Source organism: Macrobrachium nipponense, chromosome 26, assembly GCF_015104395.2.
Source record: "Macrobrachium nipponense isolate FS-2020 chromosome 26, ASM1510439v2, whole genome shotgun sequence".
NCBI classification, from domain to species: domain Eukaryota; kingdom Metazoa; phylum Arthropoda; class Malacostraca; order Decapoda; family Palaemonidae; genus Macrobrachium; species Macrobrachium nipponense.
The window spans coordinates 62,083,119-62,108,850 of NC_087215.1; the positions used below are offsets into that span (position 1 = coordinate 62,083,119).

General features: G+C 44.3%; 1 protein-coding gene across 4 annotated transcripts in view; it reads left to right on the forward strand.

Annotated features, from left to right (window-relative positions):
• The window catches only part of LOC135200333 (RNA-binding motif, single-stranded-interacting protein 1-like), a 264,070-nt gene that overhangs the window by 17,502 nt on the left and 220,836 nt on the right, over window positions 1-25,732 (forward strand). For all 4 annotated transcript variants that reach the window (XM_064228898.1, XM_064228902.1, XM_064228900.1 and 1 more), the window contains exon 2: window positions 17,476-17,648. In XM_064228898.1, the coding sequence (XP_064084968.1) occupies window positions 17,517-17,648 (132 nt within the window). In that variant the 5' untranslated portion in view covers window positions 17,476-17,516. The remainder of the gene's footprint in view (window positions 1-17,475; window positions 17,649-25,732) is intronic.

The window sequence follows — 25,732 nt, forward strand, 5'->3', positions numbered from 1 at the left end:
CGGTCGGGCTTTTCCGTCTCCAGAAAGGATAGCCCGAGGGTCAGAGAAAGTCAAAGCCTTCCTAGAGAAAGAAGTATGCACAGCGAGGGAGTGGATGAGTTTGTTGGGGACACTCTCCTCGTTGGAGCAATTCCTTTCTCTAGGAAGGTTGCACCTCAGACCTCTCCAGTTCTTTCTACATCGAAACTGGAGGTGTCGTTCGCAAAACCTAGAGTTCTCCTTCGAGATCTCAAGGGAAATCAAGAAGGACCTCTCTTGGTGGGCCAACCCTCTCAGGTTTGCAGAAGGGATGTCCCTTCACATTCCGAACCCCAACCAAGTGTTGTATTCCGACGCCTCGGAAACAGGTTGGGGAGCAACGCTCGGCTCAAGAGAAGTGTCAGGCACCTGGAAGAAGGAACAGGTGACCTGGCACATCAACAAGAAGGAGCTGATGGCGGTTTGGCTAGCTTTGAAAGCTTTCGAGCCCCACGTCCTAGCTTCAGCAGTACAGATCAACTCGGACAACACCACGGCCCTGGCTTACATCAGGAAGCAGGGGGGGACTCACTCTTTCTCCCTGTACGAGACAGCAAAAGAACTTCTGCTTTGGGCAGAGCAAAGGAAGATTTGTCTCCTTACCAGGTTCGTACAGGGAGAAAAGAACGTCAGAGCAGACCTCCTAAGCAGGAAAGATCAAGTCCTGCCTGCAGAGTGGACTCTTCACGAGGATGTTTGCCAGGACCTGTGGAAGCTTTGGGGCAAGCCTCATATAGACCTCTTCGCCACAGCCAAGAATGCGAGGATAGCCAACTACTGCTCTCCGATATCGGACCCGAGGGCAGTATCGATAGACGCGTTTCTACTAGATTGGAAGGGTCTAGACATGTATGCTTTTCCTCCTTTCAAGATACTGGGAGAGACACTAAAGAAATTTGCAGAATCGGAGGCAGCAAGGATGACGCTGGTAGCCCCGTTCTGGCCCGCACAAGTATGGTTCACAGAGGTACTGGAATGGTTAGTAGATCTTCCGAGAACATTACCACAGAGGATCGATCTGCTCAGACAACCCCACTTCGAGAGGTATCACAAAAAACCTACCCCGCTCTAGATCTGACTGGCTTCAGACTGTCAAAAGTTTGGTCAGAACGAGAGGCTTTTCTGCAAGAGTTGCAACGGCTATTGCAGCAGCAAGAAGGCCTTCTACCCTTAGAGTCTACCAATCGAAGTGGGACGTCTTTCGGCGATGGTGTAGGAACCATCACTTTTCCTCTTCCAGTACCTCTGTGACCCAAATAGCAGACTTCTTACTTTTCCTTAGGGAAGAAAGTGGATTGGCGGTATCAACCATTAAAGGCTATCGTAGCATGCTATCTGCAGTGTTTAGGCACAGAAACTTAAACATTTCAGAAGATAAGGACCTTCATGATCTAATAAGATCGTTTGAAACATCCAAGAAGGTTTCTCCAGGGATTCCGAGTTGGAATCTGGATGTAGTGCTACATTACCTGAGGTCCAATAAGTTCGAACCGCCTCAGTCTGCCTCGTTTAGAGACCTCACGAAGAAGACAATTTTTCTCATGGCATTGGCTTCCGCAAAGAGGGTTAGTGAACTCCATGCACTAGAAGGAAATGTGGGATTCAGAGGAGATTCAGCTATCTGTTCGTTCCTTCCTTCGTTCTTGGCTAAGAACGAGAACCCCTCAAATCCTTGGCCTAGGAGCTTTGCAGTCCAAGGCTTGTCTGCATTAGTAGGCGAGGAAGCAGAGAGGTCGCTTTGCCCAGTACGAAGTTTAAAGTTCTATCTACAGAGAAAGAAAAAACTTAAGGGCAATGATGTCAACCTTTGGTGCTCTGTAAGAGATCCAAGGAGGACTCTTTCGAAGAATGCGCTTTCTTTCTTTATCAGAAGCCTGGTGAAAGAAGCGCATGCGATATGTGATGAAAGTCAATTCAAAGTTCTTAAGGTCAAAGCTCATGAGGTAAGAGCTATTGCCACGTCATTGACTTTTAACAAAAACATATCCCTGAGTAATATTATGAAGGCAACATTCTGGCGTTGCAGCTCAGTCTTTGCAAACCACTATCTGAGAGACGTCAAAATTACGTATGAAAAGTGCTTCGGGTTAGGCCCGTACGTATCGGCGGATTCGGTGCTGGGGCAGGGAACTGAGACATATCCTTTGTAGTATATATTTTTCCCCTTGTTAGGTTGTAAGTTTTTGGTTGTTTGAAAGAACATGCGGGTAGGCATGTTTTTCATTTAGTAGTCTAACAATGATTAGATTGGTTAGGTGATCGGTTTATGTTTGAGCTCCTTGCAATGATAGTGGTTAGGTTCTGTCATATAAGTGGGCGAATCCCCGTTGACAGATCCTGCTCGGATTCTATCAAGTAAGCGGATAACCAAATCCCTTTGATAGACCCAAAGAGTCTGTCAGCTGTAGGTCACGCCCTCGCTGAAGCTCTTAAGGCAACGCAGACTCATAGACAGTAACTACGAAGTCTTCTGCCTAAACAGGTAAGAACCAAGGTTGTATTTACATCCTACAACTAGTGTTGTTTTCCCCTTTTTTCCATATTTATATTGCTGTCTCTTTCCCTCCACCAAGGGTGTCAATCAGCTAAGTATATATCTGACAGGAAAGTTCATGTACAAAAATGTTATTGTTAGTATACAATAAGGTTTTGTACATACTTACCTGGCAGATATATACGCTTGATGGCCCGCCCAGCCTCCCCTCAGGAGACAGGTGGAAGGAAAAATTCTGGCTGGAAAGGGAGATTGGTTCTTACAGCCGCCACCCAGCGGCGGGTAAGGTAGATCACCTGACCTACCTGTCGCGTGTGCCGCGAGTTTTGAATTCTGTCGTGACGTCAGAGACGTATAGCTAAGTATATATCTGCCAGGTAAGTATGTACAAAACCTTATTGTATACTAACAATAACATGTTATCCGCCTTGGTAGGAGTTCTTTCGAAAGATCCTCCTCGTAGGAAAGACGTGAGGCTTCCTGTCAAGAAGTCTCGTCTTCCTTCTCCGGCCAGGAGTGAGGCTCCTGTGGGACGTGAGGCGTCTTATAGGCGTGAGATGTCTTCTGATAGAGAGTTGTACGCCGAATATGAAGCGCCAGACAAGCGCGAGGCGCCAGCCAAGTGCGAGTTTTCTTACAGACGAGAAGCGTCTTATAGGAGTGAAGCGCCAGATAAGCGCGAGCAGCTTAACAGGCGCAAGGATTTAGCCAGACGTGACACGTCTGCCAAGCGAGCAGCGTCAGCCAAGCGCGAGGCGCCAGCCAAGCGTGAGGATTCAGCCAGGCGCGAGGCGCCAGACAAGTGTCATCCAAGCAAGGATGAAGCGCCAGAGAGGCGCGAGGCGTCAGCCAGGCGCGAGGATTCAGCCAGGCACGAGGCGCCAGACAAGCTGCTTTGATTTATAGGGGCTCCGTACACGCTCTTAGCCCCTCTCCAATTAGGAGTTTGTCTCCCGCAGAGAGAGAAATTGGGCAGGAAGACCCAGACTTGAAGTTGAATTCTCCTTCTGATCCTTTCTTGGAAGAGGACTCAGAAGACGAGACTCACGGCAGAGAAGGGCTGTCTAACTACAAAGTTTTGACAGCTCTCCTTCTTCAGGAATACGGAGATGCCTTGACCCCTGCCGCTCCTCCTTCTCCACGCTCCCTTTATTCGTGCTCCAAGACGCCAAAGTCGTCGTCTTTTCTGAAGATGAGGCCGACGATTTCTATGAAGAGAGCTCTTCAGTCTCTGGATAGCTGGATGCTAACCAAAAAGGAGTTGGTTAGAACTGTGTTCTGCATGCCTCCCGCTAGACTTACGGGCAAGAGAGGTATTTGGTACCAGACTGGGGAGAATATGGGTCTCTCTCTCCCAGCTTCGGCTGAAGCTTACTTTTCCAGTCTGGTAGACGCATCCAGGAGACATAGCCTTCATAATGCACGAATAACTTGGGGTCTTTCGGACCTGGATCATCTCCTCAAGGGACTCTTCCATATTTTGGAAGTCTTCAACTTCCTGGATTGGTCCCTTGGGGTGATGGCCAAGAAGGCCCATGCCTCGGAAGGCCTCGATCCGGACGTACTCCTCTCGATCTTGTCGTGCATTGACAAGGCGGTACAGGACGGCTCAAGGGAAGTCTCTTCTTTATTTGGAGCCAGTCTCTTGAAGAAGAGGTATGTTTTTAGCGCTTTTCTGACAAAAGCAGTATCTCATTCTCAAAGGGCAGCATTGTTATTTGCTCCCAGGTCTGACTTTTTGTTCCCTTCGCAGTTGGTGAGGGACATTTCCCGTTCGCTGACGGAGAAAGCGACACAGGATCTTCTCCTTCAATCGTCCAGGAAAAAGAGACCAGTGGCGGTGGGAGAGAAGAAAGGTGTTAATACACCTCTGCAGCCCTTTTGAGGAGGTCCTCCCTCTAGAGCTCCCTCAAAAAGGAAAGCGACTGAGAGGAGAGGTAGAGCTTCTTTCCGTCCCTTTAAAAGGGGAAAGTGAAGCTGCGTTCCTCCAAACACCAGTAGGTGCCAGGCTCCGGGGATTTGCGGAAGCCTGGACACTCATCGATACAGACACTTGGTCAATGTCTGTTCTACAGAAAGGATACCTCATTCCTTTCCTGGACAATCCTCCCCTGACTTCAACTCCGCGGGAATTGTCCGCCAATTACAAGGACCCTGTGCTGAAAGATACTCTTCAACGAATGGTGGATCAGATGTGGGACAAGAGAGCAATAGAACTAGTGCTGGATCAAAGCTCCCCAGGGTTTTACAATCGCCTTTTCTTGGTTGCGAAAGCCTCGGGGGCCTGGAGACCAGTTCTAGATGTCAGCGCTCTTAACAAATTTGTTCAGAAACAGAAGTTCTCCATGGAGACTTCTGCGTCAGTCCTTGCGGCTCTTCGCCAAGGGGATTGGATGGTTTCTCTGGATCTCCAAGATGCCTATTTTCACGTCCCGATTCATCCTTCGTCGAAGAAGTACCTCTGTTTCATGACTGGGGGAAGGATCTTCCAATTCAGAGCCTTGTGTTTCGGCCTTTCCACTGCTCCTCAGGTCTTCACAAGCCTGATGAAAAATGTGGCAAGATGGCTTCACCTGAAAGGTATCAGTATCTCTCTGTACCTAGACGACTGGCTCATCAGAGCAAATCCAGAGAGACAGTGTTTGGAGGACCTTGCTTTGACACTAAACCTGATCAAGACCTTAGGATTGCTCGTGAACCTCGAGAAGTCCCAACTGATCCCCTGCCAGAACTTGGTCTATCTGGGGATTCGGATGGATTCTCGGGGTTTTCGAGTATTTCCTTCTCAAGAGAGACTAACGAGAGGCTTAGAGAAAGTCTCTCTCTTCTTAGGGAAAAAACGTACTTCGGCGAGGGAATGGTTGAGCCTATTAGGGACCCTTTCCTCGCTCGAACAGTTCTTTCCTCTAGGAAGACTTCATCTCCGTCCTCTTCAGTTCTTCCTCAGAAGATCGTGGAACATGAAGACAGGACTTCTTTCGGACAGTTTTCCCATTCCAGTATTGATGAAACACCACTTAGAATGGTGGTTGCCCCCACTGAAGGAGAACAAGGGTAATTCCCTAGAGACTCAGAACCCGAACCTTGTATTGTTTTCCGACGCGTCGGAAAAAGGTTGGGGAGCAACCTTGGGAAAGAGAGAGGTGTCAGGCACCTGGAATGCTCTTCAAGTGTCCTGGCACATAAATTGCAAAGAACTGTTTGCCTTACAGCTGGCCCTAAAGAGCTTCGAGCCTTTAGTGACGAACAAGGTAGTCCAAGTGAATGCGGACAACACAACCGCCCTTGCCTACATTCGAAAGCAAGGAGGGACACACTCGTATGCCCTATACGAACTCGCAAGAGACCTTCTTTTGTGGACATCCCAGAGGAACATCTCCCTCTTGACGAGGTTTGTTCAAGGAGTAAGGAACGTGAGAGCAGACAGGCTGAGCAGGAGGAACCAGGTCCTTCACACCAAATGGACCCTCCACTCAGAAGTTTGTCGGAGTCTCTGGTCTCTTTGGGGGACTCCTCATGTCGACCTCTTTGCCACGTTCCTCTCAAAAAGACTGGAAGTCTTTTGCTCAGTAGTAGAAGACCCCAGAGCTCTAACAGTAGATGCCTTCCTTCTAGATTGGTCTCGTAGATGTTTACGCATTTCCCCCATTCAAGATTCTGGGGCAAGTGCTCAGGAAGTTTGTGACATCAAAGGGGACGAAAATGACCCTGATAGCCCCCTTTTGGCCAGTCCAAGAGTGGTTCACGGAGGTGCTGGAGTGGATGGTAGACTTCCCCAGATCCCTCCCACAAAGGATGGATCTTCTCAGACAACCACACTTCGAGAGGTTTCATCAAAACCTCCCCGCTCTCGCTCTGACTGCCTTTTGACTATCGAAAGACTTGTCAGAGCGAGAGGCTTTTCTCGCAGAGCCCGGAGAACTTCCACTATCCGAGTTTACCAGTCTAAGTGGGAAGTATTTAGAAGGTGGTGCAAGTCGAAGAAGTTGTCCTCCTCCAGTACCTCTGTAACAGAAGTCGCCGACTTTCTGTTATTTTTGAGAGAGGAATCTCGTCTCTCCGTAGCCACTATAAAGGGCTATAGGAGTATGCTTTCGCCCGTCTTTAGAAATAGAGGCCTAGATCTGGCAAATAATAGAGATCTACACGATCTGATTAGATCTTTTGAGACCATTAAGTCTAAGATTACATCTCCCCCTAACTGGAACCTCGACGCGGTCCTGAAGTTCTTGTCCTCGGGAAGATTTGAACCTCTGCATTTGGCCTCGTTTCGTGACCTAACGAGAAAATGTTTGTTTCTTTTGTCACTGGCGACAGCTAAGAGAGTTAGTGAACTGCACGCCCTTAATGATAAAGTGGGATTCAAACTAGACTCAGCCATCTGTTCATTCAAAGCTTTATTTTTGGCGAAGAATGAAAATCCTTCGAATCCCTGGCCAAGAAACTTCGAAGTTAAAGGCTTATCGGGTCTCGCCGGCAGGGAAACTGAGAGGTCTCTTTGCCCAGTAAGGGCTCTAAAGTTTTACATGCAGAGAAAGAAACAGTTGGGAGGTTCTAGACAAGGTCTCTGGTGCTCGGTGAAGGATCCTTCAAGACCTATGTCCAAAAATGCTGTAGCCTTTTTTGTTAGGAACGTCATTACCGACTCTCATAAGGCTTGCACGGATGACTCTTTGAAACTCCTGCTGAGAGTGAGAGCTCATGAGGTGAGGGCAGTAGCTACGTCTCTCTCTTTTCAGAGAAATATGTCCCTAAAGAATATCTTGGAAGCGACATATTGGAGGTGTAATTCAGTGTTTGCTTCTCACTATTTAAAGGACGTTCGTGTGACCTACGAGAAATGTTTTTCTTTAGGTCCTTTCGTGTCTGCGGGCACAATTCTGGGTACAGGAGCTAACACCAATCCTTTAAATGATGCATAAGTCTAATAGATATGTAATAGACTTTCTGCCGAGCAGGTGCAGGTACCGCACGGGCGGCCAGTCACTTTCGTTCAGTAAGGAACTCTTGTGATATCTTTTATTAGATGAGTATCATAAATTTTTTTTTTTTTGAAAATTAATGTGTGCGTGTGTAATTTGGTTTGGAGTTATGGTTGTTGTGAAGAGTTTGGGGATAACTCGGAGCAATTTTTAATTCTAACATGGTGGTTAGGATCAGGTGGTCGGGATTGGTTGTGTGCTCCTTCATAAGGTGTGTTGTCATATAAGTGGATCAGCACCCATTGACAAAGTCCTTTCAGGCTCTGCCGAGTAAGTGGATAAGACCCCTTCGGCAGACCCACAAGAACTCTTGGCCATAGATCACATATCTCGCTAAAGTTTCTTGAGGTGATGCAGACTCCTGGGCTACAGCCACAAAGTCTACCACCTATCAGGTAGGAACCAAGGTTTTTTATACCTACAACATATGTTGTTTACCTGTCTATTCCAGAAGTAGCTGTCTCTTACCCTCCACCGAAGGGTGCCAATCAGCTATGTATATATCTGACAGGTAAGTTGATTGTATGAAAATGATATTGTTATGATACAATAAAGTTTCATACATACTTACCTGGCAGATATATACGATTAGGGCCCACCCAGCCTCCCCGCAAGGAGACAGGTGGAAGAGAAAAAAATATGATAGAAAACGGGAATGGTTCCTAGTCCTGCCACCCAGGGCAGGCTGGTAGATCACCTGACCTACCTGTAGCGAGTGGCGCGAAATTTGAATTTCTGTCGGGGACGACGGAGTCTTAGCTATGTATATATCTGCCAGGTAAGTATGTATGAAACTTTATTGTATCATAACAATATCATTTTCATGGTTGTCTGAAAGAGGATGCAGGTAGGCATCTCTTTCTTATCTTAGTTCTAACACGAGTTAGTTTGGTTAGGTGGTCGGATGGTTTTGGCTCCTTGCTGTAGTAGTGGACAGGTTCTGTCAAGTAAGCGGACGAATTCCCTTTGACAAGATCCTACTTGGATTCTACCATGTAAGTGGATCAGAAATCCCTTTGGTAGATCCGGAGAGTCTTTCAGCAACAGGTCACGTCCTCGCTGTAGCTCTTCAGGCAATGCAGACTCATAGACAGTATCCATGAAGTCTTCTGCCTAAACAGGTAAGAACCAAGGTTTTTATATCCTACAACACCAGTTGTTTCCCTTTTCTATATTATTTAGCTGTCTCTTACCCTCCACCAAGGGTGCCAATCAGCTATGTATATATCTGACAGGGAAGTTCATGTACAAAAAAAGGATTCAGCGACACGAACTGAGCCCAGAAATGATATTGTTAAGATACAATAAAGTTTTGTACATACTTACCTGGCAGATATATACGATTAATGGCCCGCCCAGCCTCCCCTCAGGAGACAGGTGGAAGAGAAAATCTGATCAGAAAACAGGATTGGTTCATACACCCGCCTCCCAGCGGTGGGAAAGGTAGACCACCTGACCTACCTGTCGCGTGTGCTGCGAGATTTGAAATTCTGTCGGGAACGTCAGAGACTATAGCTATGTATATATCTGCCAGGTAAGTATGTACAAAACTCTATTGTATCTTAACAATATCATCTTAAACCTGCAAACATGATCATCATCACCTTAGAAAATGATCAGGTATGTTCTTTAGTTCATAGTGAGTCTTCTGCAAGACCAAACTTTCATAAACCAAATTAAATCAATACAAAGTAAAAATGACCAAGGTGGTGCCCAGGCAAAGAAATGGCTGAAGTTCAAAGAATCACGTGCTGTAATATCAATTATTGGATAAGGATTTTTAGGCTTGTTTACAACTCAATTTAAGTAATGGAATTGTAAAACAAGAGTCAGCAATTGTATAACATATCATTGATTAGATTGTAGTTTCCTTAAACCCATTTTTGAAGACATATGCCTTCAACTTTGAATCAAAGGTGACTTCTTTGTTGGTTTAAGGCATAGTGCAACGGATAGTACAGTGGACCCCCATATTTGCGTTCTCCGGATTCACGGACTCACACATTCGCAGATTTATCTCGGGAACGTTTCCCCGCGTTATTCGTGGAAAATTCGCACATCCGCGGTAGTTTCCTATGAGAAATATCCACAAATTCCTGGTTTTTTTTATCAATTTCATCATAAATTGTTCTTTTTGTGATAAAACTATTAAAAACCCAAGTATAATAAATTTTAGTGGATTTTTCTTGAGTTTCAACTAACAAAATAGGCTGTTTTTAGCATTTTTATAGGGGTTCTAACTATTTGTGGGTTCTAACTATTCACGGGGGGTCTGGTACGCATCCCCGCGAATACGAGGGGACCACTGTATTTTATTTTTGGTGCAAAGTTTTGAATTAGTTGCATAAGTTGGTTTGTTACATTGTACTAATGTCAGCTTTGGATATGTAGCATTGAGAAATTATGCACTCGAGGTGTAGGTGCTGATTTATTGTATATTGTGTACAGGCAGTCGGCTGCCAATAAACTGTCTTTGCACAATAAGTTACTGAATTCTAAAATATGGTAGTGCACATTTAAACCAATTGCAGTGATGCTAGGGAGAGTAGGGAAGGACTGTTATTAGCAGTGGTATAGGTCATCAGATGTCAGTATTGCATGTAAATGCATAACCTCAGCCAGTTGGAATTCATTTCTAGCTTGTCTCCTACTGACAACACAAATCTGTATTCATCACCCATCTGAGTGGGAGTAGTATCAAGATGTATTTGCCATAAATAGTTCCTATGTAAGTAGACAGCATCCAATTTCTACCGAAATCCATTAATGTGGGATCCGTACAGATTCTTCTTTACACCACCTCATTTTAGAGAATAGATTTTACTTGTTATTAGTGAAGACCTACAAGGTTGCCCTGTTTCACCATTTTTAGTGTGTGGTCATCCGGGTTCTATCTTGTGGGCTCTACAGGAACTTATGATATTATTTAGTTATGTAAAGCCTTTCTCCTAATGTTTGCTCTTATTTTCTTGTTAGAATGTTTTTTGAAGGGACAACTATGTTGACTATAGAAGGTTGCGGCACACGTAGGCTCGAGGATTTCGAGTTTTTCCCCGAAGGTTTACAGCCTCCATTTATAGGCTATGTTAGGCTTACGGAGGCAGCTCTGGTTAGAGAGGATAAGGTCCCCAAGGAGACTTATCCTTTCTAGAGATCAGGCTCAGCAAACATGGGTACGGAGCCTAGAAGAGTGGGACTGCTCAAATACTAGAATAACAGCTTTTAAAAGTCCTTTCACCATGTTTACAACTGATGTTGGCAACCCCTTACCTTTTACATCAAAGGTAGCAGAACTAACACTCCAGGCAGTGACTCGAGAAGAGCCCATGCCCCAGCTTAGGGAGACAGATCCCACATCTTTACTACTCCCAGGTAGGGAGGATTTGTGGGAGGATTTGCCAGCTACGTTCTCGGTAGGCAAGCTGACGCCAGATTGTGCAATCACCTTGTTTAGTGAACGCCTTCCTAGGCTGTCAGACGCATTGATCCAAGCCGAATTTGACGCTAAGACACGTCTCGCAAGGTCTCTTAACTCCCTAGTGATGACAGAGACGGCGGCTCGGGAGTACGCTCAGGAGCTGCTGTTTAAGGTCATTGCGAAGTCGTTACTTTTAAGCATGCAATGTGACTTGTACGACTTTGCGATTGCTAGGAGAAATTGCAGGAAGCATGTTCTGTCTGAGGCGACGATAAGGCACGAACCCAACAAGCTTCTAGCTTCCTCAATCTGGGGTGCAGATCTCTTCCCAGCTTCAGCAGTATCCGAGGTTCAGAGCGAGGCATCACGTCTTAACCAAAGCATCAGGTTGCGTTGGGGAATCCCTTTCAAAAGGAAATCAGAGTCTTCTTCCTCCAGTTTTAGGGCTAAAAAGAGGCAAAGGAAGTTCCTACCTTTCCAAGTCCCGCAACAGCATCCTGTGCTACAAGCTGTTCCAATTCAACAGGTATCCCAGCCTTCGACTTCTAAGGCTCAGCCTCAGCAACAGCATCAATTTGTCTTCCTTTCGCCGCCGTCTAACCAACAGGCCTCCTCACAGTATTCAGTGTCGCCCGCTTTTAACCCGGTCTATGAGAGTCGGACATTTCACCCCTTTACCAGAGTTGCTAGGGGTGGCAGGGCTAGAGGATCCTTTCGCCAGCGCGGAGGAGCCAGAGCCCAAGGGCGAACTAGAGGTGCAAGGTCAGGCAGAGGATCCCGGCCTTCATCATCTCAATGAAGTTTCTCAGGTAGGAGGCAGGCTGTACCTCTTTCGTCATCGTTGGGGGTTCAGCAGTTGGGCAAAAAGCATAGTATCCAGAGGCCTGCTGGGTGTGACCTATAGGTCGGCTCCCCGTTTTCAGGGTCTTTTGATGAGGAAAAGGCTAATTGGAGGGGTTACTGTGGTAGTGTTTAACACTCGCCCCAGTTCTATACCGACACCTTTTATTTAGGTGAGCGAGTCAGAGACTTCTGACATGTCCAATTTAGCAGTTCTCTGGTATCATAGCAATATTTTACTAGAAATAGTGCTAAAGAGGACACATTTCACGGAGCGACACGGCTTCCTCGCCCAGAAATAGATTTTTCCTACGTCAAAATCCCTTTTATGAAATCTTGGAAAATTTGACTTGATAAAAATTGATGCAGGTCTAATAGAAGCTAGGAATTTCTTGATCTAGGCGGAATCAAAATGATTAGTTATGTCTGCATTGGACATTTTTGGATATACTATTAGTTATACACCAAACTCACAGTGAGACTGTCCTATGTTCAGCATGCACAAACCCTTGACTGAATGATTTTAAAATAGTAAATGGTATTACAACTGTAAGGGTCAATGATGATATTCTTGATGACATGGAAATGTGAGGTGATTTTATTATAACATTCATGCAAATCCAAAGAAACGTCATAATCACATGAGTTAATAATATAGATGGAAAAGTAAATGCACAATAATATGTCTGTTTGATCTTGTTATTTAGAATACAAAGCAGAAAGCTTTCGATGACCTGCACGGTCCTCCTTGTCAATCTGAATAAAATGATATTCAGTAATTATATTCAGACTGACAAGGAGGACCGTGCAGGTCATCGAAAGCTTTCTGCTTTGTATTTTAATTAACAAGATCAAACAGACATATTATTGTGGATTTACTTTTCCATTCATGCAAATAGAAAAGAACTTCTTTCTTTAGAAGTGAAAGGTTTAAGATGGGTGTACATTAGCATGTTTTATAAAAAAAACGTAGGGTTGGTCTCAAGTCTGTTGTGGTATAGTTGCTAGCAGGTGAAGTGTTTAAAGTTGTTATACAGACTCCATTCTCAACGGGGTGCTGATAAGCAAAAACTGCCATTAACCAAAACTCAGCAATTTATGGAGCTAATGGCACCAAGTTTTGGTTAATGATGCCTCTAGTATTAGGTATGTTGAGACACCACAACTCCATTATTGGTACCTTATGGCACCGATAACCAAAACTTGGCATGTTATGGCACCATAAATCACTGATTTTATGGTGCTAGACAAACGCCATAAAACCGGATCGCCATTAACCAAGACTGCTGATAACTGGGGACTGCCTGTAGCTTGATTCTTCAAATACTATAGGACACCAGGAGTTGCCATGATAAACGTTGATGAGTTGACAGCAGTGCAGTATGTATGTACAAGCAGTCCCCGGGTTACGACGGGTGTTCCATTCTTGAGACGCGTTGTAACCCGAAAATCGTCGAAACCTGGAACATCGTCAAAAATTCTACGAAAACCTTAATTTTAATGCTTTTGGTGCATTGAAAACTACATAAACTGCATTCTTATTGCATTTTTCATAAAAAAAACCTTCAAATATTGATTATTTTGCACATTTGGTGTCATATTTCATCTGCCAGATGAGCGTTGTAGGCGTCGTAACCCTGGAAATAATTTCTGATGAATATAATTGAAAAGCGCCTTAACCTCGAAATGGCGTAAGCCGAGCCCGTAATAACCCAGGGACTGCCTTTACTTCCAAATTGAAACAAATTTAAGAATTTTCAGCATTCTTTCTGAACACAGTTCTTGTTGACGTGTGTAATCTTATATAGGTAACCTAATTGCCAAAATTTAAAAATGAAACTTAATCTTTGATGCCAACCTTGTTGGAGCTTGAGATTATGTTGCTCAAAAAATAGTGAATAAAATAGTTACACAATATTTGATATCTAATAAAAGTAGTATGTAATTATTTACGACATAGTTTCAATTTGGTAACTGCAATGAAGTATGTAGACATTGCTGTAATTACCATCTTGTGTAACATAACTAAAAATTCTAGCTGTAAATATTGCTGTAATTTCCAGCTTGTTTAACACAATTATTTGAATCATGTTTCTAGTTTCAGTTCCCTTGAAGGGTTTATTCATAAGAAGAAGTAGAAATTGAATCAAGGTAAGATTAAGTGAAAAGTAGGACACCAACAAGGCAGAAATCTTGCAGCCAAAGGGATTCTAAATAGAATCTTTGTATCGTCTACAATGTTGTGCACAGAAATTTCATGCCATTTACATTTTATCACCTAAAACACATGAAAAATTATACCCTCTTACTGGGAAATGAAACTAATGTGCAGTGTAAGATACTTAGTCTGAAACTAGTACCCTCTTATTGGGAATTACGTGAGTACTATTTTGAAAATGGTACCTTCCATCAGTTTGTAAGAAAATGATAACCTTCTAGTGATGAATATGCAAGTATACTTTATCATATAGTCAGAAAATACTATGCTCTGTTTTTTTTCATCTGTCCATCCGCCTGTGGTGTTTTTGTATGGTAACACTGCGTCCCGGCCTTTAGATAGTTACATTCAGCTTACATTCAACGATTATAATAATATCCTATTTTGAATATTAACGGTGTGATTCGCATACAGTAAATTATTAAAACACTTTTCAGTTGCAAATGTACACCCAGATATCCTTTTATTTACCTAAAACTTACACATAGCGTAACTGTTACCATACAAAAACACTACAGGCGGATGGACAGATGAAAAAAACAGAGTATAGTACCCTCCTATTTATAAAGTATCAGATAGTGAGAAAATAGTATGTACTGTACTCTCCTACTGGAAATGCACAAGTATCAGATATAGCCTGGAAATAGTATCCTCCTGCCGCCTAATACATTAGTATCAGATAATCAGAAAATGGTACCCTCCCACTGAGAAATAAACAAGTGTCAGTTAGAAAATGGTATTTTGTGACTTGAAAATGCACAAATATCAGATCAGTTGTCAGGTATTGGTTAGAATATGGTACCTTTGTATACTTACTTGGAAATACACTGTACAGGTATCAGATAGAAAAGGGTACCCTCTTAGCCAATAAACAATTACGTAAATACCATAGTTAGAAAGTGACACCTTCTTACTAGATAAAACACAAGAATCATATTGCCAAAAATTGTTACCCTCCAATTAGGAAATTCGCTAGTATATTAGATAGAAAGTGGAGGGTTTTGGTGTACCATTGCTGTTATAAGCATTTTTCATCAATCTGCAAGATCAAAACACAGTTTTTCATTTGCTTAACTAATTATCATCCCAAATAGATTTGCTTTATTCCATTTTATGTCCAGCCTCTCCAACTCTAGTACATTTTACTAATTACTGCAGCTTGTATTTGGGGGCAGGGGATTTTTCCCAGTTTCACCGTTAGAAACTTATGTACGTAATTTATTTTGCGTCACTTTTATTTTGTTGTCCAGGCACTCCGGCTCCGTGAATGGCTGAAAGTGCCCCTGTGCTTGGCTTAATAGCCTAAATTTCACAATTCATACATGCACTAATTCAAAATAAGATTTGAGTGCCCCAAAATGTAGAATATTTCTCGCTGATATTTTGGATTTTCAATCCTCTCTTCTGTATTTCTTTCCTCCATCTTCAAAACATTTCTCAGATCATATATATGCTTAGGTATATAGCTGGCCCATGAGTTTCCTCCCTGTCCCCACTCCTTTGGAGATTCATCCATCCTTGTGATAATTACTTGAAGACTTAAGTACTCTCTTTTAATGCTATTATTTGTGGCTTTAGTAAACAAATGATACCCTCTAGATTGGAAATAATATTCAGTTTTAGTGGTGCTTATCTAATTCATAAATATAGCACTATTCAACATGGTTCAAAGACACAAGCAGTTTTTGTGGTAAACAGTGCCAAAGTTTATGGTGTGTTTACAGAAAGACCCCATTTATTGTGCAGCATTTGTAGTGTTCTTCAGAACAAACTTATGAAGTTTGTAGGGGTTGACCATTACCACAGTAGATGCTGTACAGCTCTATGCAACATATAAAAGATCTAAGAAATATTGTGAAGGGGTATGTTGTCATCAACAGATTAAACTGGGTAAAAGTTATCTTAAAGAAGTCTCCTGCAAGACTTGTATTGATGTCTCAATGATTGACAAGTTGAAAAGGTATGTATTTAATTCCATCCACAAATGGGTAACAGGAAGCTTTTACAATTTATTAGATAATTCATCTGGACATGGATCTTTCATATAGTAAGGATGGGATTTTACCACCCGGTGAAGGAGATCTTTATCCTTAGAGGGGCTGCTTGCCTGCTACGAGCTAAGGTACATGTCCCACCAAAACTACCAGGTTAGGAAAGCCAGTATAGTTGACTTGCAAAATCATTCTGCTACTTTTGCATGATGCCAATATTGCTTCAACTGTGTTAGTTTTATATCCATTATTAGGAAGTACTACTGAAGCCATGACTTTGTTAGATTTTGTCCAGTGTAGACACTAACTATCCCATTAATCACATGATAAGCAGCTTTTCATTAAGCATTTTTATGGATTTGTAAATCCTTAGAATTAAAGAGAAGACCTAAGACTTGTAAAGTTGCTTCTGTAAATGGACCCAGGGCTAGGCAGAGATCCGAGAATGTTACCTTGGAGGTAGGTCCCAAAAGCCCAGAAAATTTAGTCAAAGCCAAGAAGTTACTAGCTTTGGAGGATAAAGCATCAGTCCAGAATACTAATATAATCTCGTGCACTGGCTCTATCTTGGAAAGAAGAGATTAGGTATTGAGCAGTCTCTCTGCCTCAGATTTTAGGTGCTTGAGACCTTGGATATCATGGCTGATTACTTATTTCTTTTGGACTTTGTAAAAGATATCACAGAAAGAGTAGATTCATATATGATTGGCGTTTGATGTCTCTTACTGTGAATTGGGTTTTGTCACTAGTATATCTTTTTAAGCAGTTCCTATTCTTAATGACAAATACTCGCCTCCCTGTTTGTCTTGCTGTTGAAGTGAGATGTGGTGCCATTAATTCCTTTCAAGCTTTTTTTTTTTTAACCTGACTAGCTGTGTTCTCTCCTCAAATATTCGCATAGGAAAATCCTTTAACATCTGATCTGTGTGTTGTCTTCCTTCCTCTTGGTGGAAGAATCACCTTAGGTTTCTAGTTATTATTGTCCATCATCCCCTTATCTTGTCTGTCTTGGTTTTATTTACTTGTAATGTCTTAATTTCCTTGGTTTTTGTCATTGTACCAATCTGTGAAACTTTTTCTCTGTGTGGAAGCTGGCTTCTGAACAATGGAATGTTTGTACACATAAAGCTCTTGACTTCTGCTGAGCAGCAGACTTGTGGCAAAAACTATCAATTGGCTGCAAATGGAAAGCTATTTTCTTCGTGCCTCCCCTTTCTATAAAAATGCTAATTATTTGGGAGTATACGTATATTCATTCAACCATAAAGTATAAAGGAAATGGACAGTTGTCTTAGATTATTATTGTAATGAGCAATGTAAGATTCAGTGCCTTTTTAAAATAGGCAAAAAGACAGCTGTCTGAATAAGGTCAGCCATAATTAGTGAATAAGTATGAATCTGCTAGGTTTGCATAATTATGTATGAGGGGCTGATTATAACTTAAGACATTTAGAATTTTATGCTATATTATAGGCATTAGGAGTGTTACTTACAGGTTGTTTGTATTTGCGCAGGTAATGTGAGAGTTGTGGAGGTGAGGGAGGCTAATGTCACAATGAATGGTGTGGCAGGAGGTCATTATCACGACACTGGCCTACAGCGTAGCAACGAACCACCACTCCGACCTCACCAACGACCCAAGATGAACGGTGATGCTCCCCACCCCTCAAGAGACAAGAAGGTCAAGGTAAGGATTTTTAAGTATTTCAGGTCTGTCTCTTTCTGATCCCTGTTTGAGGTGAAACATCTGACTTGAACAGAGAGTAAATTTAAGGATGGATTTATTAGAATTTTACATGAGCATTGTATACAATAGTATTTTGAAAGTTTTTGGACAGAAGCTTATTTTAGCTCTGGTTTAAAGAGCCAATTACATGCGTAAAATAGTTTATGTAAGTATATCAGGTTTCAAGGGTAGTACGCATGAGTGGAGATTACATTAATTACAGATTTGTTCATGAAACTTACCTGTCAGATATATATATAGCTGTATTCTCCGAAGTCCGACAGAATTTCAAAACTTAAGACACACACAGTGGGATATTAGGTGGTTAGTACCCATTCCCGCCGCTGGGAGGCGGGTATCAGGAATCATTCCCATTTTCTATTCAGATTTTCTCTGTTGCCGGTACTGTCAACACCTGTTTTCAGTACCTCCGTCTTAGGATTTTGCAAACTTCATTGCCGCTCTAGTATCTGATTGTCTTTTTGGTTTATTGACTTGGATTTGTGGCTAGGCATACGCTATCATGGATTGATTTGATTTTGGCTTTGACTGTTCTCTGAATAAGATGTCTGGATCTAGTTCTGCTAGTTTCAGGGTGTGTTGTGTGCAAGAGTGTAAGGTGAGGCTACCGAAAGCTTCGGTAGACCCTCACTCGGTATGCACGAGGTGTAGGGGGCATGTTTGTTTGTTGGATGATAGATGTAAGGAGTGTTAGAATTTGACCGATTCTGAATGGAAGATGTATGATTCATATGTACGCAAGTTAGAGCGTGATAGAATCAGGAGGTCTTCCTCCAGGAGTGCTTCAGTGAGCAGAAGTCAGGGTAGTGATTTGTCTCCTGCTAACCCTTCTGTAGACTTTGTTTTACCTAAACCTGTGGTGTTGCCTTCGGGCCCTGAGGTTGTGTCTGCGGAAGGTAATGCCCTTTCGGTTATTATGGAGTCTATCCGTAACCTGGAGTCTAAAGTGCTCACGCTCCAATCTAGTGTTGTGAAGTGTGGTGATGGTGTTAGTGCCCCTAATGTTGTGGAGGGGGCGTCAGATCGGCCCTATAATGCCTCTAGGTCTAGACCTCTGTCGGACTCCCAGGACAAAGGGAGTGGGCAAGTCGAAAGCCGAAGGAGGGTTACGGGGACTCCCCACCGATCTGGCGTCCCTTCGGCAGAACCTGATGACGCTTCCCAGGCTGCCAAGGATCGTGCACGGGCACGAATCCTTAAGGATTGTTTCTCGTCCTCTGAGCCGTCCTCCCCGCGCCGGGGTTGGAGCTCTCGGAAGGACTCTCGTCCTCTCAAGAGAGGTTTTAGAGAAGAGGACGCTTCACGTCCTCTTTCTCGACCTGCGTTCCAGTCGTCTCCTGAATGTTTCGACGACGTTCCCCCGCAGAAGAGGACCAGGACATCATCGGAGGAGGACGCTTTTGAGCGCCCCAGTCACTCTAAGGTTGTTCCTGTGAGAAGGAAGAAGGCGTCCCCTCGCCCCTCGTCTTCTCACAGGATCAGCCCTTCACCTGATCGTGAATCTTCTCCATCTAAGAAGATTCTTCTGGACATGCAGCAGCAGTTGGCCTCGTTTTTCGCCAAGAGGGAGGCAGAACCCCGTCGCCGTAGGAAGGATTCGAGGCTGCCTATCAAGAGATCTAGGCAGTCTCCTTCTCCTCGTTCGTCGCCCTCCTCTGCTTCGTCGCCCTCCTCTGCTTCGTCGCCTTATAGATCCCGTTTACCTTCCCAGCGCTTATCTAGAAGTGTCGACGAGCGTAATGCACGACGCTCTCTAGACCGTAAGGCTCATCTTGGCGACGATCGCCGTACGTCTTACTATGACGCTCCTCGCGCTCTTCCTGACGCTCGGCGTGTGGCTCGCCAGGATGCCTCTCAGGTTGCTCGCGTTGACGCTTCTGTGGCTTCTGCGTCCCGTCAGGAAGCTTGCCAGGACGCTTTTCTTGACGCTCATCGCTCTACTCTTCAGGACGCTCTTCAGGACGCACCTTTACCGGATCATCGTGAAGCTTCGGAGTTTGTTGTTAAGCTTACCCGACCTTGTTCTTTGGACCCTCCTTCGGATAGGAGACTCCTTTTACGAACGGGGCCTCAAGGTTTGATTGCTTCGCGGTCTGTTAAGGACCCTTCTGTTGCTCCCGTGGATGAGGGAGAGTCTTCGGGTGAGTCGCAGCCTGCGGATGAAGAGGAGCCTGCTTCGTCATCATCATCATCGGATTACAAGGTTTTGGCCCGCCTTTTGAAAGACTTGTTTGCTGACAAGTTTCAGCCCTCGGCCCCTCGCTCTCCTCCTTCGCAGTTGGCTTCGTCGAAGACGAGGAAAGCGCCAGGTTTCATCTAGATGGCCACTTCGATTTCTATGAAGAGAGCAATCAAGAGGATCCATGACTGGATGGACTCCAGGAAGGCCCAAGGCAAGACTTCCTGTGCCCTACCTCCAGCGAGGTTAAGCGGAAGAGCGGGCATTTGGTACGAGACGGGAGAGGAAGCGGGTTTGAGAGTTCCTTCCTCTTCCCAGGGCGATTTTGCCAGCCTGGTAGATGCTCCGAGGAGGTCTCTCCTGTCCTCTGCTAAGGTTTCCTGGACACTTTCAGAGTTGGACCATCATCTGAAAGGGCTGTTCAGAACGATGGAAGTGTTTAACTTCCTAGATTGGTGTTTGGGAGCCCTGGACCTGCAGTCTCGGAGTCCGGACTCTCTTTCGCTTGAGGAGCTACCCAGCGTCTTAGCCTGCATGGATAAGGCAGTCAGGGATGGTTCCGATGAACTGGCCTCCCATTTTTCTACAGGGCTTCTAAGGAAGAGAGCCTTGTACTGCAATTTCACGGCAAAGTCGGTGTCTCCTTCTCAGAGGGCAGAGTTGCTGTTCACCCCTCTGTCAAGTCATCTCTTCCCGCAGTCGATGGTGAAAGATTTAGCAGTTAGCCTTCAGGAAAAGGCGACCCAAGACCTCCTGGCTCAGTCTTCCAGACGCCCTGCAGCCCATCCTACAACTCCTCTTGCTCAAGCTTCCAAGAAGCAGAAGCCCTTTCGTGGCGGTGCTTCCTCGAGAGCGTCTCCTCGAGGAAGAGGTCTCTCTAGAGGCAGAACCCCTTCAAAACCCAGGGGGAAGAAGTGACGTGTCGGGCCTTCAGATGCCTGTCGGAGCAAGACTCTTATCCTTTGCAGAAGCATGGAAAGTAAAAGGGACGGACAGCTGTTCCCTCGAAATCATCGAAAGAGGATACAAGATCCCTTTCCTCAAAACACCACCGTTGAGCATGAAGCCCATAGATCTGTCGCCCTCTTACCAACCTACGAAGCAGCAGATTCTGTTCGATCTGCTCGAACAAATGCTCGAGAAGAGAGCCGTAGAACAGGTTCTAGCACTAGAATCCCCAGGCTTCTACAACAGGTTGTTCCTGGTTCCGAAGCAGTCTGGGGGATGGAGACCTGTCCTGGACGTCAGCAGGCTGAACCTTTTTGTAAAAAAGGACAAATTCAAGATGGAAACGTCTCAGTCTGTTCTAGGAGCATTAAGACCAGGCGACTGGATGGTGTCTTAAGACCTCCAAGACACCTACTTTCACGTCCCGATCCATCCTCAGTTAAGGAAGTACCTGAGGTTTGTCTTAAAGGGACAGGTCTTCCAATTCAGAGCTCTCTGCTTCGGGCTAAGCACAGCCCCAATGGTTTTTACGCTTCTCATGAGGAACGTGGCGAAATGGCTTCAGCTCTCAAGGATAAGAGTCTCGCTTTACCTAGACGATTAGCTCGTTCGATCATCGTCGGAGTAGAGGTGTCTGGAGGACCTTCATACGACGTTGCAACTGACGAAGGCCCTAGGCCTGCTAGTAAACTTCGAAAAGTCCCATCTGATCCCTATGCAGTCCATTGTGTATCTGGGGATTCAGATGGATTCAGCGGCTTTTCGAGCTTTTCCATCCCTGGAACATCAGCGGAACTGCTTAGAAAAAGTGTCAGCCTTCTTGGGGAAGGAAACATGCTCGGTGAGGGAATGGATGAGTCTGCTGGGGACCATTTCCTCACTGGAGAAGTTTGTTTCCCTGGGGAGACTGCACCTCAGACCGCTCCAGTTTTTCTTAGCGGAGAACTGGAAAAACAAGGAAGACCTAGATGTGACTCTGAATATCTCTCAGTCGGTCAAGGATCGCCTAAAGTGGTGGTACGATCCCGTAAAGCTAGCAAAAGGATTGTCTCTCAGCCTTCTGAGCCCCGACCTAGTGTTGTTTTCCGACGCGTCCACTGCTGGTTGGGGAGCAACACTGGGAAAGGAAGAAGTTTCAGGCATCTGGAGAGGGGAACAGATGTCCAGGCACATAAATCTAAAAGAATTGGAAGCAATTCGGTTGGCTCTCCAGTTCTTCGAAGAATGAGTCTTTGGCCGAGTTGTCCAGATCAACTCGGACAATACCACAGCTCTCGTGTATATCAAGAAGCAGGGAGGAACACACACTCGATCCCTGTTCGAGTTAGCGAGAGAGATCCTGCTGTGGGCGAAAGCACGGAACGTAACGATCCTGACGAGGTTCGTTGCAGGAGTTCAGAACGTCCGTGCGGATCTTCTCAGCCGTCGGCAGCAACTGCTTGCGACCAAGTGGACTCTTCATCTAGAAGTTTGTCAAGAGTTGTGGAGACTATGGGGACATCCCTTAGTAGATCTCTTCGCAACATCGAGGACGAAGAGTCTTCCTCTATACTGCTCCCTGGTTCTCGATCCGGGAGCAGTAGCAATAGACGCCGTCCTATGGGATTGGACGGGGATGGACGTCTACGCCTTTCCCCCGTTCAAACTCCTGGGAGAAGTAATCAGGAAGTTTGCGGCGTCAGAGGGAGCGAGGATGACGCTGATCGCCCCGTTTTGGCCTTCAAGCGACTGGTTCACAGAGGTCATGTCCTTCCTAGTGGATTTCCCAAGGACCCTGCCCGAGAGAGTCTATCTACTCAAACAGCCCCACTTTGAGAGGTACCACAAAAACCTCTCCGCTCTGAGTCTGACTGCGTTCAGACTATCGAGAAGTTGGCCAGAGCGAGAGACCTGTGGCAAGAGCTATTGCCAATGCAAGGAGAGCTTCCTCTCTTGCAGTGTACCAATCAAAGTGGGCTGTCTTCAGGAGATGGTGCAGGAAGAAGGGTATTTCCTCCTCCACGACTTCTGTGAATCAGATTGCTGACTTCCTCCTCCATCTGAGAAATGTTGACAAGCTGGCGGTTCCAACGATTAGAGGATACAAGAGCATGTTGTCGACGGTCTTTAGACACAGAGGTTTAGATCTGTCTAACAACAAAGACCTTCACGATCTTTTGAGGTCTTTTGAAACCTCGAAAGTGGCGCAACCGAAGATTCCGTCATGGAACGTGGATGTAGTATTAAAGTTCCTGATGTTGAGTCCTTTTGAACCTTTACATTTTGCATCTTAAAAGGACGTGACAAGGAAGGCTTTTTTTCTAACCGCGCTAGCTACAGCAAAGAGGGTTAGCAAGGTTCAAGCCATCAGTAAACATGTTGGCTTTAGGGGACATAATGCAGTATGTTCCTTAAGTCCTTCGTTCTTAGCAAAGAATGAAAACCCGTCCAACCCTTGGCCCAAGAGCTTCGAGATCAAGGGGATAGCAGAAATTATTGGACAAGAACCAGAGAGAGTCCTGTGCCCTGTCAGGGCTCTCAAGTTTTATTTAGAAAGAACAAAAGAGTGTCGAGGTCCTTCGGACAATCTGTGGTGTTCCGTCAAGAGACCAGACTTACCGATGTCGAAGAACACACTGGCATTCTTTTTGAGGAGTACCATCAAGGAGGCTCATTCATCCTGTCGAGATGGTGATCTTGGACTTTTGAGAGTTAATGCTCACGAGGTGAGGGCTGTCGCGACATCGGTGGCATTTCAAAAGAACATGGCACTCAGTGACATCCTGAATGCCACTTTTTGGCAAAGCAACTCTGTGTTCGCTTCACACTACCTGCGGGATGTGAAGACGACATATGAGAACTGCTGCTCGCTGGGGCCATACATTTCTGCAGATACAATCTTGGGGGTAGGAAGTAGCACTCATCCTATCCTGTAGAAAATGGTTAGGTGAGCTTTTAATTTATTGTATTGGTTTATGGTTGTTGGGTCGGCCGCCTAAGGCGGACTTCCCATTCTTTAGCCTAAGTTATGTGGGATTAACTTTTGATAGGCTTGGTCAGGTGGTGGTTTTTGCTTCGTTGCCCTCATAGTATGGTCAATATGGTCTAGTCATATTGTGGTCACACCCCTGTTGACAGATCATATAGAACTCACCAGCTATACAGGTCACTACCTTGCTGGAGACTCTAGTAAAGCAGAAGCAGACTTGGGTGACAGTAATCACGAAGTCAACCATGCTAACAGGTAAGGAACCAAGATGTCAATCATCTGCATGTAATTTGTTTCCTAAATCCTATTCTGTCTCTTCCCACCTCCAATGGTGGGATTCAGCTATATATATATCTGACAGGTAAGTTTCATGAACAAAATGATATTGTTATGATACAATAAAGTTTGTTCATACTTACCTGGCAGATATATATAATCAAGTACCCACCCACCTCCCCTCAGGAGACAGTGGCACTAGAAAATCTGAATAGAAAATGGGAATGGTTCCTGATACCCGCCTCCCAGCGGCGGGAATGGGTACTAACCACCTAATATCCCACTGTGTGTCGTAAGTTTTGAAATTCTGTCTGACTTCGGAGAATACAGCTATATATACATCTGCCAGGTAAGTATAAACAAACTTTATTGTATCATAACAATATCATATTTATGAATCTTTCAGCAGTCTGGAAAGCACAGTAACTGGAAAGTTGGTTTTTAACTAATAAAGTACTAACCTGAATCTCCTTAAATCATTACTGATTGTGTGTGTATTTGAAACAACTATCTTGTGATGCTAATTTGGATCTAACTACTATCCATTTCAGGGACCGCGAGTCATCTTTTTTCTCAAATATCTTTCAAACTAATCATTTGATCGAAATGGTACTTTGACACAATGTACAAGACACCTCACCCTAATTTTTGGTAATACATATAGTGCAGTCAACTTGTGTTAATTAAGGCTTTTACTCTTGACTTTTAAAGGCAAAGTTGTATGACCCAGTTCTGGGGGCAGATTGTCTAGCCCTGAACAATCTGATATTAGAAACCTTACAAAAATATGTAAAACTTTTATTGACAATAAAGGTCTTTCGATAGTAGGACAGGTACAAAATGAAAATGACTTAATAATACTGGAATCCATTATTATCAAATTGACTCTACCACCGTTAAACTCCCAAACGTCATCCACACAATTGTTTATTGCCTGATGGGCTTGTCGAGCTGCTTTTCTCTATCTGTATGTTTGTTATTGTTTCTCTCTCTCTCTCTCTCTCTCTCTCTCTCTCTCTCTCTCTCTCTCTCTCTCTCTCTCTCTCTCTCTCTCTCTCTCTCTTGTTGTAACTCTATACGAGTACAGTAGTTTGTTTTTAACTTCCTTCTGGGTAGGTTGTCCCAAATTATACCTATCCTTCTGGGTAGGTTGTCCCAAATTATACCTATTTTCTTTGTTTTTCCCTTACAACAATTCACCTGCTGATGTAATAAGAAGCAGATAAAGCTCCACCTACTTGGGGATTTGGGGGAAGTGAGGAGACCTTGTCTCTCATGGGCTTGGTAAACAGAGGCTGTCATACGCTCTTTAGCCTACTCCCATTTATATAATTTAAGAAAATACAATTCGGTAATAATAATTAAATGGACAAAATGGACAAAAGATTTACAAAAACCAACATACTTATAGCATCCAATATTACTTAATATAATATGTAATAGGCAGGAAAATGGGGCCCGAGATGGGAAGACCAGGAAGGTGGTTTGAGGGAGGGAAGAGGTGGGGAAGGGTGAGGGAGGAGGAAGGGAGAGAGGTAGGGAGGAGCGGGATGGGGATAAATATTGTTCGAAAGCATAGGATGGCAAAGCTTGAAAACAAAATGTAAGTCAAGAGTAAATGCCTTAATTAACACTAATTGACAATGCACTATA